This window comes from Papio anubis, chromosome 10 (genome assembly GCF_008728515.1).
Source record: "Papio anubis isolate 15944 chromosome 10, Panubis1.0, whole genome shotgun sequence".
Taxonomy (NCBI): Eukaryota; Metazoa; Chordata; class Mammalia; order Primates; family Cercopithecidae; genus Papio; species Papio anubis.
Genome location: NC_044985.1, coordinates 84,924,391 through 84,942,177, shown reverse-complemented (window position 1 = coordinate 84,942,177; position 17,787 = coordinate 84,924,391). Strand labels below are relative to the sequence as shown.

General features: G+C 42.8%; 1 protein-coding gene across 9 annotated transcripts in view; it reads right to left on the bottom strand.

Moving 5' to 3' along the window:
- The window catches only part of CFLAR (CASP8 and FADD like apoptosis regulator), a 64,579-nt gene that overhangs the window by 694 nt on the left and 46,098 nt on the right, over positions 1-17,787 (bottom strand). For 8 of the 9 annotated variants that reach the window (XM_021923871.2, XM_003907797.5, XM_009182754.4 and 5 more), the window contains one exon: positions 16,002-16,754. In XM_021923871.2, coding sequence (XP_021779563.1) covers positions 16,616-16,754 — 139 coding nt within the window. In that variant the 3' untranslated portion in view covers positions 16,002-16,615. Of the gene's footprint in view, positions 1-895; positions 971-16,001; positions 16,755-17,787 lie in introns of those variants that run through there. The other variant, XM_031651889.1, reaches the window with a different exon arrangement.

Genomic DNA, 17,787 nt, shown 5'->3' with positions numbered 1-17,787 from the left:
GGAAGGTAAAGGTAGAATAAAGACCCAGGAAGTAAAACTGAAACTTTTATCCTAGTACTCCAGGGAAACATCTGAATCAGGTTACAGAGGGGAGATGGTGTGCAGTGCAGATGTTTGTACTCAGCATTTTCTACTTCCTCCTACACACAGTTACTGAAGGCATGGTAATGGTGGTAGAATAAACACGTCTTACAATCTCTTTCCTGATTGGTTGCAGTCTACTGAGTCCATGGGAAGGGCCAATCAAAACCTTGATGGCCTTTTGTAGATGTGGATGTCAACGACTGCTTTAGTTCCACATTAGTAGGGGGTAGTGGTAGCAGTGGTTGGCTTTCCTTTACATCCAATCTCTGGTCCAATTTCCCCACCCTCTGTTTGGGTAGACTTTAAAGAGTAATGACTCCTGACTGGGCACGGTGGCTCACACCTGTAATCTCAGCGCTTTGTGAGGCCAAGGCGGGTGAATCACCTGAGGTCGGGAGTTTGAGACCAGCCTGACCAACACGGAGAAACCTTGTCTCTAATAAAAATACAAAATTAGCCGGGCATGGTGGTGCATGCCTGTAATCCCAGCTACTCAGGAGGCTGAGGCAGGAGAATCGCTTGAACCCGAGAGGCAGAGGTTGTGGTGAGCCGAGATCGCGCCATTGCACTCTAGCCTGCTAAACAAGAGTGAAACTCTGTCAAAAAAAAAAAAAAAAAAAGAATAATGACTACTAAAGGATAGGCATAGCAATGAGGGAGGAGGAAGGGATATACTGGCTAGAGAAGAGCTCAGAGCACTGAAACCTCCACCCCAGCCTATGAGGGTCCTCAGAAGGTCTTGAAGTAAAAAGTCCTCTAGATTTGACACCCCCAACCTCCAGGACCCCCTTATGCCCACTTTGCTCCATACCTTTGTTACAGGTGTCAATTTTCTGGCCAGAAGCTTCTCTGACTGCAGCAGCTTTGCCCAAGTTCTGGCCTGCGTCTAGGAAGAATGAGGTATGCAGATAAGTGAGGGGTGAACAAGATGAAGAAGAGCTTTATTTAGTGCTAGAACAGCTCAGAGGAGGCCCACAGTGGGTAGCTCTTCTCCGCAGGCAGGTCGTCTGTCCAGTGCTCAGTTCTCAGTGGAGAGGAGGCCCTGAAGAGGGTGGCTCCTCTGTGCTGGCAGGTCGTCTCTGCAGCTCTCAGTGGAGAAGGTAGCTCTTCTCTGGAGCCAGCCATCCTGTTGTCTCCAGCTATCAGCAGTGAGTACTCCTCTCTGCAGCTGGTCATCCTGCCACCTCTCTGCCCTCTTCGTCCTCTGGCCATCCTCTGCCCTCTCTGGCTGAGCCCAGGGCTTTTATGAACCTCAGAGGGAAGGAAGTGGCTGCCAGTTGGTCACTGGCACCCAGAAGAGGCACCATGAGTCCCTATTCCAGTTCACAGGACTGGCAGCCCCACCCCCAGCCTTCAGGCCCTCCCTGGTCTGAAGGCGGGCCTTGCTGGGGACCTGCCCCCTTTCCACCCAGGACTCTGTCTGCCTCCCATTGCCATTCAAGGCCCCAGGGCTTGGCCCCAACCCCACTTCAAGAATGGAGCAGGTGCCAGGAGTGAAAAGAGGCCAGGCAGTGGGAGCAGACACCCACAAGACTGCAGGGACGGGGTGGGAGGGAGTCCTTCTTCAGGCCCTGAAGGTGCAGGCTGCATATTTGCCCAGGTCCTGCACCTAGGAGGGTGGCTGCACCCACACCCCAGTGTTGGGAAGAGGCCCCCAAATCTGGCCATTAACTAGCCCCAAAACTGGCCATAAACAAAATCTCTGCAGCACCGTGACATGTTCTTGATGGCCATGACGCTCTGCAGCACCGTGACATGTTCTTGATGGCCATGACGCCCACGCTGAAGGTTGTTGTTTTACTGGAATGAGGGCAAGGAACACCTGGCCCACCCAGGGCGGAAAACCGCAAAGAGGCATTCCTAAACCACAAACAATAGCATGAGTGATCTGTGCCTTAAGGACATGTTCCTGCTGCAGATAACTAGCCAGAGCCCATCCCTTTGTTTCCTGTAAGGAATACTTTTAATTAATCTATAATCTATAGAAACAATGTTTATCACTGGCTTGCTGTCAATAAATATGTGGGTAAATCTCTGTTCGGGGCTCTCAGCTCTAAAGGTTGTCAGTCCCGATTTCCCACTCCACACTCTATATTTCTGTGTGTGTGTCTTTAATTCCTCTAGTGCCACTGGATTAGGGTTTCCATGACCAAGGTGGTCTCAGCACCCAGGAAGGCAGATCCTGCCTGCTCCCAGCCCTCCTCCAAGAGCACAGGGAGGCTCAGATCCACAGCTGCAGTCTGGGTGTGGCAGCTGCAGCAGCACCCGAGGAGCTCCCACCTCCAACTCAGAAGGCGGGGGGCACCCACCAGCTCCATGGCGTGTGCAGCCTGAGTCGTGCCTCCCTGCTGCAGCCAGCGTGATGGCAGCAGCCACTGCCATCACCTTTATCCACACATTCCAGACCTTCCCAGAGCTGTTGTATGTGGTATATGGGCATGAAACTAAGGTCTGAAGGTGTAGACTTTTTCTGTTAAAGATCCCGTCAGAGATTTCCAGATAGTCAACAGGAAGGAGACAATAGCTAGACAAGTAAAATGCAACCAGGCCCGGGCAGTGTGGCACTGTCTCCTGTAGTCCCAGCTACTGCGAAGGCTGAGGTGGGAAGATCACTTGAGCCTAGGAGCTGGAGACCAGCCTGGGCAACATAGCAAGATCCCATCTCCAAAAAAAGGTGACCCATTTTGTGCTCGCTATGCTACATAATAGAAGAACAAAGCAGCTGGGAAATTCTGGGGTGGCAAAACCTCAAAGTTCCACAAGATGGCATTAGTTCCTAAAAGTTAAATTAGGAATAGGTTGTCTAGGGAACTAGGTAGACGTGGTTAAATTGAATAATGTGGGCCGGATGTGGTGGCTTATGCCTGTAATCCCAGCACTTTGGGAGGACGATGCAGGTGGATCACCTAAGGTTAGGAGTTTGAGACTAGCCTGGCCAAATGATGAAACCCTGTCTCTACTAAAAATACAAAAAAATTAGCCAGGCGTGGTGGTGGGTGCCTGTAATCCCAGCTACTCAGGAGGCTGAGGCAGGAGAATCTCTTGAACCTGGGAGGCGGAGGTTGCAGTGGGCCAAGATCATGCCATTGCACTCCAATCTGGGCAATGAGAGTGAAACTCCTTCTCAAAAAAAAAAAAAAGAGAGAGAAAGAAAAATTGAGTAATGTGTACTATATTTATTTATATATATAAAATATATTTATAAATATATTTAAATTGTTATATAAATTACAAAAATAATTTTATATAACATAGATTGTATAGTATATAAATTTAAAATACATTTTTTATGTATCAATAAATTTAAAATGTGGTATATAAGAAACCACTATATATGTTTATATACTTGTGGGGTTTTCTTGAGACAGGGTCTTGCTCTGTCACCGAGGCTGGAGTGCAGTGGTAAGATCATAGTTCACTGCAGCCTCAACCTCCAGGGCTCAAGTGATCCTCCCACTTCAGCCTCCAGAGTAGCTGGAACTAAAGGCATGTCCCACTATGCCCAGCAAATTTTTTAAAATGTTTTTGTAGAAACTGGCTCTCACTTTGTTGCCCAGCCTGATCTCGAGCTCCTGGGCTCAAGCAATCCTCCCACCTCAACATCCCAAAGTGCTGGGATTACAGGCATGAGCCATGGCACTTGGCCTGAGTAAAACAGTTTTAATGCTGCTCAAAAAATATAAAAAAGATAAAGGCAGAAAGGCCTTTCACTTCGAATTTAGTTTGTTGTTTCTAGGACAAAAAAACAGCGAGAAACTGCTAGTATTTGACATTTTTCAGAAAGAAAAATATGACTTAGCCACATCTATAAAAATTCACAATGAGGCAAGTGACAAAAAATGTCACCAAATCAACGTTTACAAAGAAGGGGTTTGTTACAGTGGGTAGAGTCAGGTCTGAGCAAGGCAGGAGAGGGCTCCCCTGACACACACCAAGAGTGTTGGGCCACCATCAGGTGATGGTCAGGCAGTTGTTAAATGTTTCTGTAAAGTAATAATTGGTCACAGGTGGTGCCAGGGACCGGCAGACCCCCCCCATTCCAATAGAAAACACCTGAAACTGATCATCAGCTTCCCAAAAAGATCTCAGGAGTGGGGAGAAGTAAGGAAAGATCCTGGAAGTATGCCAGCATATAAAACCCCAAGTCAAGGGGGCAAGCCCTGCACTTGGTTTCTCAGGTCACCCACTTGGCCCTCATTTCTTTCCTTTCTTACTGTTCTAAAGCTTAATAAACTTTTTCAGCTCACTGCAACCTCTGCCTCCCAGGTTCAAGTGATTCGCCTGCCTCAGCCTCCCGAGTAGCTGGGACTGCAGATGTGCACCACCATGCCCGGTTAATTTTTGTATTAATTAATTTTGTATTTTTGTATTTTTAGTAGAGACGAGGTTTCATCATCATGTTGGCCAGGATGGTCTCGAATTCCTGACCTCAAGTAATCCACCCTCCTAGGCCTCCCAAATGCTGTGATTACAGGCATGAGCCACCGTGCCCAGCCTAAAGCGTAATAAACTTTCACTCCTGCTCTGAAACTTGCCTCAGTCCCTCCTTCCGCCTTATGCTCCTCAGTCAAATTCTTTCTTCTGAGGAGGGAAGAATTGAGGTTGCTGCAGATTTGCCACCAGTAACTTGGATACCATCCACCAGTAACAACTTCCGTTAAGATGGCAATACACCTCAAATGTATTTTATTTTGAGACAGGGTCTCATTCTGTTCCCCAGGCTGGAGTACAGCGGCACGATCTCAGCTCACTGAAACCTCCATCTCCCGGGCTTAAGCGATCCTCCCACCTCAGCCTTCCGAGTAGCTGGTACTACAGGCGCATGCTACCATACCCAGCTAATTTTTATATTTTTAGTAGAGACAGGTTTTTGCTGTGTTGCCCAAGGTGGTCTCAAGTTCCTTGGCTCAAGCGCTCCACCATCCTCAGCCTCCCAAAGTGCTGGGATTACAGGCATGAGCCACTGCGCCCAGCCAAACTTATCTTTATATGTTTGTTACAGGCAAAAGTACCCCAAGGTTGAGGCTCAGCCCAGGAGGCCAAGTGGGTTCAGGAAAAAATTCAAGAGCATGCTGACAAAATAAAGTGAAAGCAAGTTCATTAAGAAACTAAAGGAATAAAAGAATGGCGACCCTAGGCAAAGTAGCCCTGATGGGCTGCTGACTGTCTATATTTATAGTTGCTTCTTGACTATATGCTAAACAAGAGGTGGATTATTCATGAGTTTTCCAGGAAAGAGGTGGGGAGGTCTGGACCTTTCAGACCATACAGGGTAACTTCTGAAAGTTACTATGGCATTTGTAAACTATCATGGTGCTGGAAGGACTTTCTTTTAGTGTGCTAATGTATTATAATTACCATAGAATGAGCAGCAAAGGTAATCAGAGGTCCCTTCTTTCACCATCAGGGTTTTGGCTGGTTTGGGTTGGCCTTTCTACTACACCCTGTCTTATCAGCAGGGTCTTGTGGCTTACGTTTTGGAAAACTAGTCCTGCCAAACTCCTCTCATTCAGCGTAAACACTATCAAAATGCCAGAGGCCCTTTTTGCATAAATTTGCAAGCAAATCCTAACAGTTACATGAAAATTTAGGGAAAGGTAAACCCAATACGACCCTAACAATTTTGAAAAAGAACAGGCCAGGTGCAGTGGCTAACCCCTCAGCACTCTGGGAGGCAGAGGTGGGAGGATTGTTTGAGGCCAGGAGTTTGAGACCAGCCTAGGCAACATAGCAAGACCTCATCTCTACAAAAAAAAAAAAAATTAAATTAAATTAAATTAAAAAAAACAAGGAAGAAGAAGAAGAACAAAGTTGGAGGACCACATTTCTGGATTCCAAAACTTACTACAAAGTTACAATAATCAAGACAGTGTGGTACTAGCATAGGAAAAAGCAACAGAATTGAGTCCCGAAATAAACCCTTATAGCTTGTTGATTTGTGATAAGTATAAAATAATTCTATAGAGAAAAAATAGTATTTTCAATAAGTAATGCTGAGACAAGTGAACATTTATGTGCAAAAGAATGAGGCTGGACCTTTATCTCACACTGCATACACAAAAATAACTCAAAATGGGTCAAAGAGCTAAAATCATAAAACTTTAGAAGAAAACATAGGTGTAATACCTCATAGGCAATTGATTTAGACAATGGTTTTTTAGGTATGATACCAAAAGCATAAGCAATAACATAAAAAACCGAAATCAAGTGAACTTCATCAAAATGTAAAACTTGTACTGTAAAGCATAGTATCTAGAAAGTGAGAAGACAATCCATAGAATGGGAGAATATATTCGCAAAGATTGTACCTGATAAGAAACTAGTATGCAGAATATTAAAAAGAATGCTTACAACTCAACAATAAAAACAACCCACCGGGTGTGGTGGCTCACGCCTGTAATCCTAACACTTTGGGAGGCTGAGGCAGGCAGATCACCTGAGGTCAGGAGTTCCAAGACCAGCCTGGCCAACATGGTGAAACCCTGTCTCTTTTAGAAATACAAAAATTAACCGGGCATGGTGGTGGGTGCCTGTAATCCCAGCTACTAGGGAAGTCGAGGCAGGAGAATCGCTTGAACTCAGGAGGTGGAGGTTGCAGTGAGCCAACATTGCACAACTGCACTCCAACCTGGGTGACAGAGCGAGACTCCATCTCAGAAAAATAAATAGATAAAAAATAAATAACCCAATTTTAAGATGAGAAAGGATTTGAGGCCGGGCACAGTAGCTCATGCCTGTAATCCCAGCATTTTGGGAGGCCAACGCAGTCAGATCATCTGAGGTCAGGAGTTCGAGACCAGCCTGGCCAATATGGTGAAACGCCATCTCTACTAAAAATACAAAAATTACCTGGGCGTGGTGGCAGACTCCTGTAATCCCAGCTACTCCCAACTACTAGGGAGGCTGAGACAGGAGAATTGCTTGAACCCAGAAGGCAGAGGTTACAGTGAATCAAGATAATGCCACTGCACTCCACCCTGGGCGACAGAGTGAGACTTCGTCTCAAAAACAAACAAAAAAACCTCACACATTGCTGGTGGGAATATAAAATGATGCCACTACTTTGAAAAGCAGTTTGGCAGTTCCTCAAAAGGCTAAACATAGAGTTACTATATGATGAGCACTCTCACTTCTAAGGTATATACCCAGAAGAACTGAAAACATATATCCATATGAAAATTCATATACAAATATTCATAGCATCATCTAAATAGCAAAAAAGTGAAACAATCTAAATTTCGATCAACTGATGAATAAAATGTGGTATATCCACACAATAGAGTATCATTCAGCCATAAAATGTAATGAAGTACTGGTACACTCTACAGCATAGATGAACCTTGAAAACATGCTAAGTGAAGGAAGTCAGACATGAAAGGCCACATGTTTATTTTTATAAACTATTCAGAATAGGCAAATCATAAGAGACAGAAAATGGATTATTTGTTTCTAGAGGAGGATTAGAGTGGCAGCTCACTGGTATGGAGCTTCTTTCTAGGTAGATGGAAATGTTCCTGGAATTAGATAGTGGTGATGATTGCACAACTCTGTAAATATACTAAAATCCACAGCATCATATACTTTAAAAGGGCAGATTTTATGGCATGTGAATGACATTTCAATAAAAAGAAGATGAGGAAACCTAGGATATGTCACAATCCCATGCCACAAACTACTTACACTTCCAATATAAGCACTACATCAACAATAGTTTACATCATGTTCAGTACATTGCTTGCTAAAGTAAGGTCATGAATATATAAAAATATTTTATAAAAGTTAAAATTTAGGAGATCCATCATTTCTCTTTTCACTCCATCACTGATTCATTCAATATATATTTATGTGTGTGCCAGGCTCTTCACCCGGTAAAGTGTTTAGGAGAGATACAAAGATAAAACTGATGAGAATTCTGCACTCGAGCTACAGCATACACTCCAAGAATTACAGCGTGAGATGTAAAGTGAAAAGAAGCCTTGGAGGAGATTCACATGAAATAGTACTGTTCAGGAGAAGGGGCGATAATTCCAGTGGAAGAGATAATGACTTCATGGAGGATAGAAGGAGACAGTGTTTGAACTGCCCTTGAAGTATAGTTATATTTTGGGGATGTGGAGATGTGGGGTAGGGTAATATGCTGGGGTTCCAAATGGTCCAGAAATATACAATCACCAGAACCAAAGATTCAGGGGTAGGAACTATGAGCTGTTCAATTTGGCTGAGCCTAACAGGTGTTTGGAGTGGGATCTTGAACAAGATGAAAATGAAGATACCAACTAGACAGTTAAAGACTTCATACCCTACAACTTAAAGTATAATAATAATAAATAAATTTAAAAAAAAAAAGACTTCAAATGTTTGACTGAACTGCAATTTTATTGTGTACGCATTTCAGAATCTTTTTTTTTTTTTTTCATATTCCCTACAGATTTTTAAAACATTTTATTTTAATTGTAAGTTCTGGATACAAGTGCAGGATGTGCGGGTTTGTTATATTGGTAAACGAGTGCCATGGTGGTTTGCTGCACCTATCAACTCATCACCTAGGTATTAAGCCCCACATGCATTAGCTAGTTATCCTGATGCTCTCCTTCCTACAGCCCCCACAATAGGCCCCAGTGTGTGTTGATCTCATTCCTGTGTCCATGTGTTCTCATTGTTCAGCTTCCGCTTACAAGTGAGAACATGTGGTGTTTGATTTCCTGCTCCTGTGTTAGTTTGCTGAGGACAATGGCTTCCAGCTTCATCCATGTCCCTGTAAAGGACATGATCTCATTCCTTTAAAAAAAAAATTTTATTTCCATAGGTTTTTGGGGAACAGGTGTGAAGGGGTGGCCTGCCCCTCCACACCTGTGGGTGTTTCTCGTTAGGTGGAATGAGAGACTTGAGAAAAGAAATGAGACACAGAGACAAAGTATAGAGAAAGAAAAAGTGGGCCCAGGGGACCGGCGCTCAGCTTACAGAGGACCCACGCCGGCACCGGTCTCCTAGTTTCCTTAGTATTTATTGATAATTATCTTTACCATCTTAAAGATAAGGGAATGGCAGGACAATAGGATCATTGTAGGGAGGAAATCGGCAGTAAGACATATGAACAAAAACCTCTGTGACATGGATAAGTTTAAAGGAAAATGCTGTGCCTTGAGATGCATATGCAAACATCTCCATAAACCTTTTAGCATTATTTCAGCCTATCACATGGGGAGAAACCTTGGACAATACCTAGCTTTCCTAGGCAGAGGTCCCTGCGACCTTTGGCCGTGTAAGTGTCCCTGGGTAGTTGAAATTAAGAGAATGGTGATGACTTTTAACCAGCAAGCTGCCTTCAGGCACTTGTTTAACAAAGACACATCCTGCACAGCCCAAAATCCATTAAACCTTGAGTCACCGCAGCACATGTCTCTTGCAAGGACAAGGTTGGGGGTAGGGTCACAGATTAACAGCATCTCAAATACAGAACAAAATGGAGTCTCTTATGTCTACTTCTTTCTATATAGACACAGTAACAGGCTGATCTCTTTTTCTTTTCCCCACACAGGTGGTATTTGGTTACATGCATAAGCATTTCAGTGGTTATTTGTGAGATTTTGGTGCACACATCACCTGAGCAGTATACACTGAACCCAATTTGTATTCTTTTATCCCTCACCCCGCTCCTACCCTTTCCCCTGAGTCCCTGAAGTCCACTGTATCCTTCTTATGCCTTTGCATCCTCATAGCTTATCTCCCACTTATGAGTCAGAGCATACAATGTTTGGTTTTCCATTCCTGAGTAACTTCCTTTAGAATAATAGTCTCCAGGTTGCTGTGAATGTCATTAATTCATTCCTTTTTATGGCTAAGTAGTGTTTAGGTGAGGTTATTTTTAAGTAATTAACATTGAGTAAAGAAGATTCATCCATAGTGGCAAAGACACATAACTTCTAAGTATCTTAAACTACATCTAAATGATACCAAGACATGCAGTCAATTCTAAAAGTTCAGTTAATGATATTTAATAATACAGGAAAATATTCACAACATATTTTTGTGTAAAAAAAAAAGCAGACTTCAAAATGGACCATGCATTATGATTCCAATCATGTAAAAGCTACACATTAACAAAGATTAACAGGTATAAACAAATGGATGAATGAATGGAGAGACAGATGATAGACTGCGTGGTGGTGAATAATAGACTTTTTAAAAATTTGTGCCTTTCTGTATTTTCAAAACCATCTAAATAAGTATGACCTTTGTAGTTAGAAAAGAATATGTATTTTAAATCCATAATTCAACTACTTATTTATATGATGTCAAACTGGATTAGGCTGAATTATCAGCAAGTGAATAAAATAGTTCCTTCATCCATGGAGAAACATCGATTTATGACATTCTTTGAATTCCTCTTCTGTTAGAATTCTTTATGAATTTAAAATAGAAACATGGCCAGACTCAAGATTTCAACACAAAGATTACATCATGTTCAGTACATTGCTTGCTAAAGTAAGGTCATGAATATATCAAAATATTTTACAAAAGTTAAAATTTAGGAGAGCCATCATTTCTCCTTTCATTCCATCACTGATTCATTCAATATATATTTATGTGTGTGCCAGGCTCTTCATCCGGTAAAGTGTTTAGGAGAGATACCAAGATAAAACTGATGAGAATTCTGCACTCAAGCTACAGCATACATACTCTCCAAGAATTACAGCGTGAGATGTAAAATGAAAAGAAGCCTTGGAGGAGATTCACATGAAATAGTACTGTTCAGGTTCATGTACCATGTTCAACAGACTGTATCATGTTCAATAATAACTGTTTTAATTTAATTTAATTTAATTTAGGAGAGCTAAATAATTAAACATGAGGCCAAAGTATGTAAGCAATGAGCTGAGATCCGGCCACTGCACTCCAGCCTGGGCGACACAGCGAGACTCCGTCTCAAAAAAAAAAAAAAAGAAAGAAAGTGGCAGTCTTTTATTGCAAATATGCACACACTCTCGGGCGAGGTTCTCTGATCCTCAGGTGTGGGGGGCCAGGGAAGTCGCGCCAGCGCTCTCAGGTGATGTTCTCTGGTCCACGAATGCGGAGGCTGAAGAAGTCACACTGGCTCCTGCCAGTGGCAGACTTTTATGCATTGGTACTGGAAGGGGGAGGGCAGTGGGCGGGATAAGGGCGTGATAGGGGCGTCTCCATAGGCGTGGCCGAGTAAGTTTCGATCTCTTCGGATTGACATCACCTGGTGCATGCTCGGTTGATCTGCATCTTCCCGGGGCGGGCTGCATTTTCCCGTGCGCGGGAAAGTTGGTGAGGAAGAACCCGGAAGCAACATGGATTATGCCTTCTTGTTCACCTTCCTCCATCTTGTCCCTTCTCCCTCATCCAAACAATAACCAATTAAAAGAATTAATGAAAAATCTGATTCACTGTATCACCAAAAGCTCTAACAGCTGCACTGCACAGTATTCCATGGTGTATATGTACCAAGTTTTCTTTATCCAGTCTATCACTGATGGGCATTTGCTATTGTGTCTTTGCTATTGTGAAGAGTGCTGCAATGAACATACATGTGCCTGGATCTTTACAATAAAATGGTTTATATTCCTTTGGGTATATACCCAGTAATGGAATTGCTGGGACAAATGGTATTTCTAGTTCTGGATCTTTGAGGAATCATCACATGCTTCCACAATGGTTGAACTAATTTACATTCCCACCAACAATGTAAAAGTGTTCCTATTTCTCCACAGCCTCACCAGCATCTGGTGTTTTTTGACTTTTTAATAATCACTATTCTGACTGGCATGAGATGGTATCTCATGGTGGTTTTCATTTGCATTTCTCTGATGATCAGTAATGTTGAGCTTTTTAAAATATGTTTGTTGGTCACATAAATATCTTCTTTTGAGAAGTGTCCGTTCATGTCCTTTGCCCACTTTTTGATGGGGTTGTTTTTTTCCTTGTAAATTTGTTTTAAGTTCCTTGTAGGTTCTGGATATTAGATCTTTGTCAGATGAATAGATTGCAAAAATTTTCTCCCATTCTGTAGGTAGCCTGTTCACTCTAATGATAGTTTCTTTTGCTGTACAGGAGCTCTTTAGTTTAATTAGATCCCATTTGTAATTTTTGCTTTTGTTGCAATTGCTTTTGATGTTTTTGTCATGAAACCTTTGCTTGTGCCTATGTCTTGAATGGTATTAACTAGATTTTCTTCTAGGGTTTTTATAGTTTTAGGTTTTACATTAAGTCTTTAATCTTGAGTTAATTCTTGTATAAGGTGTAAGGAAGGGGTCCAGTTTCAATTTACGGCATATGGCTAGCCAGTTTTCCCAGCACCATTTATTAAATAGGGAATCTATTCCCCATTGCTTGTTTTTGTCAGGTTTGTCAACAATCAAATGGCTGTAGACGTGTGGTCTTCTTTCTCTGGTCTCTATTCTGTTCCATTGGTCTATGTGTCTGTTTTTGTACCAGTACCATGCTGTTTTGGCTACTGTAGCCTTGCAATATACTTTGAAGTTGGGTAGTGTGATGCCTCCAGCTTTGTTCTTTTTGCTTATTGTTGTCTTGGTTATATGGGCTCTTTTTTGGTTCCATTTGAATTTTAAAGTAGTTTTTTTCTAATTCTGTGAAGAATGTCAATGGTAGTTTAATGGGAACAGCATTGAACCTATAAATTACTTTGGGTAGTATGGCCATTTTCATGATATTGATTCTTCCTATCCATGAGAATGGAATGTTTTTTCATCTGTTTGTGTCCTCTCTTATTTTCTTGAGCAGTGGTTTATAGTTCTTGTTGAACAGGTCCTTCACATCTCTTATTACTTGTATTCCTAGGTCTTTTATTCTCTTTGTAGCAACTGTGAATGGGCATGATTTGGCTCTCTGCTTGTCTACTGTTGGTGTATAGAATGCTTGTGATTTTTGCACATTGATTTTGTATCCTGAGACTTTGCTGAAGTTGCTTATCAGCTTAAGGAGCTTTTGGGCTGAGATAATGGGGTTTTCTAGATACAGGATCATGTCATCTGCAAACAGATAGTTTTACTTCCTCTCTTCCTATTTGAATACCCTTTCTTTCTTTCTCTTGCCTGATTGCCCTGGCCAGAACTTTTTAATACTATGTTAAATAGGAGAGAAGTCATCCTTGTCCTGTGCCAGTTTTCAAGGGGAATTCTTCCAGCTTTTGCCCATTCAGTATGATATTGGCTGTGGGTTTGTCATAAATGGTTCTTATTATTTTGATATATTTTCCATCAATACCTAGTTTATTGAGAGTTTTTAACATGAAGAAATGTTGAATTTTATTGAAGGCCTTTTCTGCATCTATTGAGATAATCATGTGGTTTTTGTCTTTAGTTCTGTTTATGTGATTAATGTTTCTTGATTTGTGTACGTTCAACCAGTCTTGCATCCCAGGGATGAAGCCAACATTCCAAACATTTTATTTATTTTTTATGTTTTTTGAGAGTTTCGCACTGTCGCCCAGGCTGGAGTACAGTGGCAAGATCACAGCTCACTACAAGTTCCACCTCCCGGGTTCATGCCATTCTTCTGCCTTGGCCTCCCGAGTAGCTGGGACTACAGGCGCCCGCCACAACGCCCGGCTAATTTTTTGCATTTTTAGTAGAGAGGGGGTTTCACCATGTTAGCCAGGATGGTCTCGATCTCCTGACCTTGTGATCCACTGGCCTCAGACTCCCAAAGTGCTGGGATTACAGGTGTGAGCCACCGCGCCTGGCCTCCAAACATTTTAATCACCAAAGAATGCATCAGTTGTATTAACTAGGTTGAGATACATATAAACTCTCAATTTTTTTCCTGCACATAAAAGTCCAGAGGTAGGTAATTAGGGGTGGCACAGTGATTCCACAGTGATTCTGCTCCTTCATGCCCTCATCCAACAAGGCTTCTTGCTGCTCACCACCCAGCTACCCCTAAGTGTGGCCCTTATCTTCACGGTTCAAGATGGCAGCTAGAGCTGCTAAGTAGTTAAGGTCCCTCTCACACACTTTCCTTCTGTCATAATTAACACGGGGTTTTAGTTCATGAGGCCAAGCATACACATCACTTGCCACTGGCATCCCTATACAATATTAAATGCAAAGACACCGCAGGAGTCCTGTGCTCAAAACCAGTGCAAAATAACTTTTTGTTGTTGTTTGTGGTGCTGGTGGTTTTATTTATTTATTTTTTCTGAGACAGGGTTTCACTGTCTCCCATGCTGAAGTGCAGTGGTGTGATCATAGCTCACCACAACCTTGACCTCTCTGGGCTCAGGGGATCCTCCCACTTCAGCCTCCCAAGTAGCTGGGACTACAGGAACACACCACCATGCCCAGTTAAATTTTGTATTTTTTTTGTAGAGATGGAGTCTTGCTATGTTGCCTAGGCTGGTCTCAAACTCCTGGGCTCAAGTGATCCGTCCACCTCAGCCTCCCAAAGTACTCAGATCACAGGTGTGAGCCACCATGGCGTCAAAATAACTTGGAAAGTAGGAATAATTGCTTGTTGTCCCTGAAAACTGTCTCTTCCACACTTTTCAGCCTCTGTCACATGATCGTGACAAAATATACACAAATAGACATACAGATACACATCAGTTAAAACTAACTTCTAGAAAAATAAATAAATCATAAAATAATTATTTAAAAAGTGGCATTCTGGCACACTGCCCAGAGGTACCCCTGTTCAGCAATTTTTAAAAATGTAAAAAATAATAATAGGCCACATACAGTTGAGCCACTCCACCACTTTGGGAGGCCAAGGCTGGTGGATCACCTGAGGTCAGGAGTTCAAGACCACCCTGGCCAACATGGTGAAACCCTGTCTCTACTAAAAATACAAAAATTAGCCGGGTGTGGTGGCAGGCACCTATAATCCCAACTACTCGGGAGGCTGAGGCAGGAGAATCGCTTGAACCCAGAAGGCAGAGGTTGCAATGAGCCAAGATCATGCCACTGCACTCCAGCCTGGGCAGCAGAATGAAACTCTGTCTCAATAATAATAATAATAATGCAACTCCAGTGATATTTCAAACAATGGTCCCCTTTTAGGTCACACTATCAAATCAGAGAAAGATAGACTTGATTAGCTGTAAAATGCAATTTGAGGTCTAGGTGAATGAACAAGTAACCTCTAAATCATAAGGCTATTGTTACAAACTGAATGTTTGTATCCCCCACAGAATTCAAAGGGGAGACAGTATCCCCAATGTGACAGTATCAGAAGGTGGGGCCTTTGGGAGGTAATTAGGTCATGAGGGTAGAGCCCTCATGAATGGGATTCGTGCCCTTAAAGAAGATACACATGAGAGCTTGCATCCTCTTTTTCTACCATGTGAGCACATGAAAAGACTGACATCTGGTAAGATTTGAAAGCATGCCTTACCAGACACCAGATATGCTGCCACCTAGATGCTGGATTTCAGCCTCCGAACTGTGAGAAATAACTACTGTTTAAGTCACCTGGTCTATGGTAATTTGGTATAGTTGCCCAAATGGACTGTGATGGTTAATACTGAGTATCAACTTGATTGAATAGAAGGATGCAAAGTACTGTTCCCGGGTACATCTGTGAGGGTGCTGCCAAAGGAGATTAACATTTGAGTCATTTGAGGCCAAGGCGGGCAGATCACAAAGTCAGGAGATCGAGACCATCCTGGCTAACACGGTGAAACCCTGTCTCTACTAAAAAGCACAAAAAATTAACTGGGCGTGGTGGCGGGCGCCTATAGTCCCAGCTACTCGGGAGGCTGAGGCAGGAGAATGGCGTGAACCCGGGAGGCGGAGCTTGCAGTGAGCCGAGATCGCGCCACTGCACTCCAGCCTGGGCGACAGAGCGAGACTCCGTCTCAAAAAAAAAAAAAAAATTTAGTCAGTGGACTGGGAAAGGCAGACCATCCTCAATCTGGGTGGGCACCATCTAATCAGCTGTCAGCACTGCCAGAATAAAAGCAAGCAAAACACGGAAAGATCAGACTGGTGTAGTCTTCTGGCCTCCATCTTTCTCTCATGCTGAATGCTTCCTGCCTTCAAACATCAGACTCCAAGTTCTTTAGCTTTGGGACTTGAATTGGCTTCCTTGCTTGCAGATGGTCTATTGCGGGACCTAACCTTGTGATCACGTGAGTCAATACTCCTTAATAAACTCCCCTTTATATATACATCTATCCTATTAGTTCTGTCTCTCTAGAGAAACATGACTAATACATGGACTAAGATAGTTCCTGTCCCATTTTTTTCTTTTAAGAGATGGGGTCTTGCTATATTGCCCAGGTTGCTACGTGGTGGTTATTTGTAGGCACAATCATAGCATGCTATGACCCTGAACTCCTGGGTTCAAAAGATCCTCCTGCCTCAGCCTCCCAAGTAACTGGGAACACAGGTACCCACCCCCACATCCGGCTAATTTTTGTATTTTTATTAGCGTTTACCATGTTGGCCAGGCTGGTCTCAAACTCCTGACCTGAAGTGATCTGCCCTCTTTGGCCTCCCAAAGTGCTGGGATTACAGGCATGAGCCACTGCGCCTGGCCTTTTGATTTCTTATGTGTAGGAGAGGATAAGTTTCTTCCTCAGAGTGTGCTGCAGCCAGACATAATATTTCTCCTTGGCAGAAACTCTGCTGTTCCAATCATACATGTGGCCATTGAGTTCAATGTGGAGATCCAGGAGTGGGCGTTTTCTGGAGAAAACAAGAAAGGCAAAATTTAATGCCATGCAAATATCAAAGAGAAGACAGATTGTCCTTAGGGCGAAATGAGCCAACAGATGTGAAAGTTATTTGAAACTGTTCCCTTCTAAATGCACCACAAGCTGCTTAGCAAATGATCCAAACTAACTTGCAGCACTCTGGCTTAGTGGCCACCATCCCCTCCATCAAGGGGCTGCTGAGTTTCACTCTGGGAACATACCAGCCAGATGATAACCCACGTGGATCACCTATGCAAACAGGGATGGGCTCAAAAGGCCAGTAATACCACTGGCCCATGGAGTATCTATCTTGGAAGGCTGAGTGGCTCCTGCTCTAACCCCCGCTTCCTGCTGGGCCACCACTAAGGAGGCCAGGTAAAGAAGGCCATGAGATTTATTCCTGGGGTATGCAGAGGTACAGCCCAAAATGCATTTTGACAGGTGGCTCAGAAACATCATTCTAAATCGTTAATTAGGGTGCAACTGAAAAAGGCCAGTTAATCTTATACTTGAGGTACATTGTGGCTTCATTCAGCTTAAACAGAAACCAGGACACTGATGCTTCTCTTAGAAAAGTATTCTTGCCAATAAACATTTAAAAAAATGTTTACATAACAAAGCCTTCCAGATCTGAACAGTCAGATACCACTTTTCACCTATCAAATTGTCAAAACTTGGGGAAATATAAGAGCATGCAGTGTCAGGGAGAATTCAGGGACACAGCTACTCTCCTATAAAGCTGATATGACCATCCTATAGGACATCTAGTAAGATGCATCCAAGGCTTGAAAAATGCATGTCCTTTGACTCAGTAATTCCACTTCTGGGAATTGTCCCCCTAGAAAACAATTAAGGATAAGAACAAATACTAAGCTGCAAGGATGTTTCTTACTTTGTATGAAAGCAAACACTAGGCAACAACTAAAGACTGATCAAGTAAATTAAGCTATGGCCATATTATGGGCTGTCGTGCACACATTAAACTGATGCTATAGAAATGTGACTACTGACATACAAAAATGTTT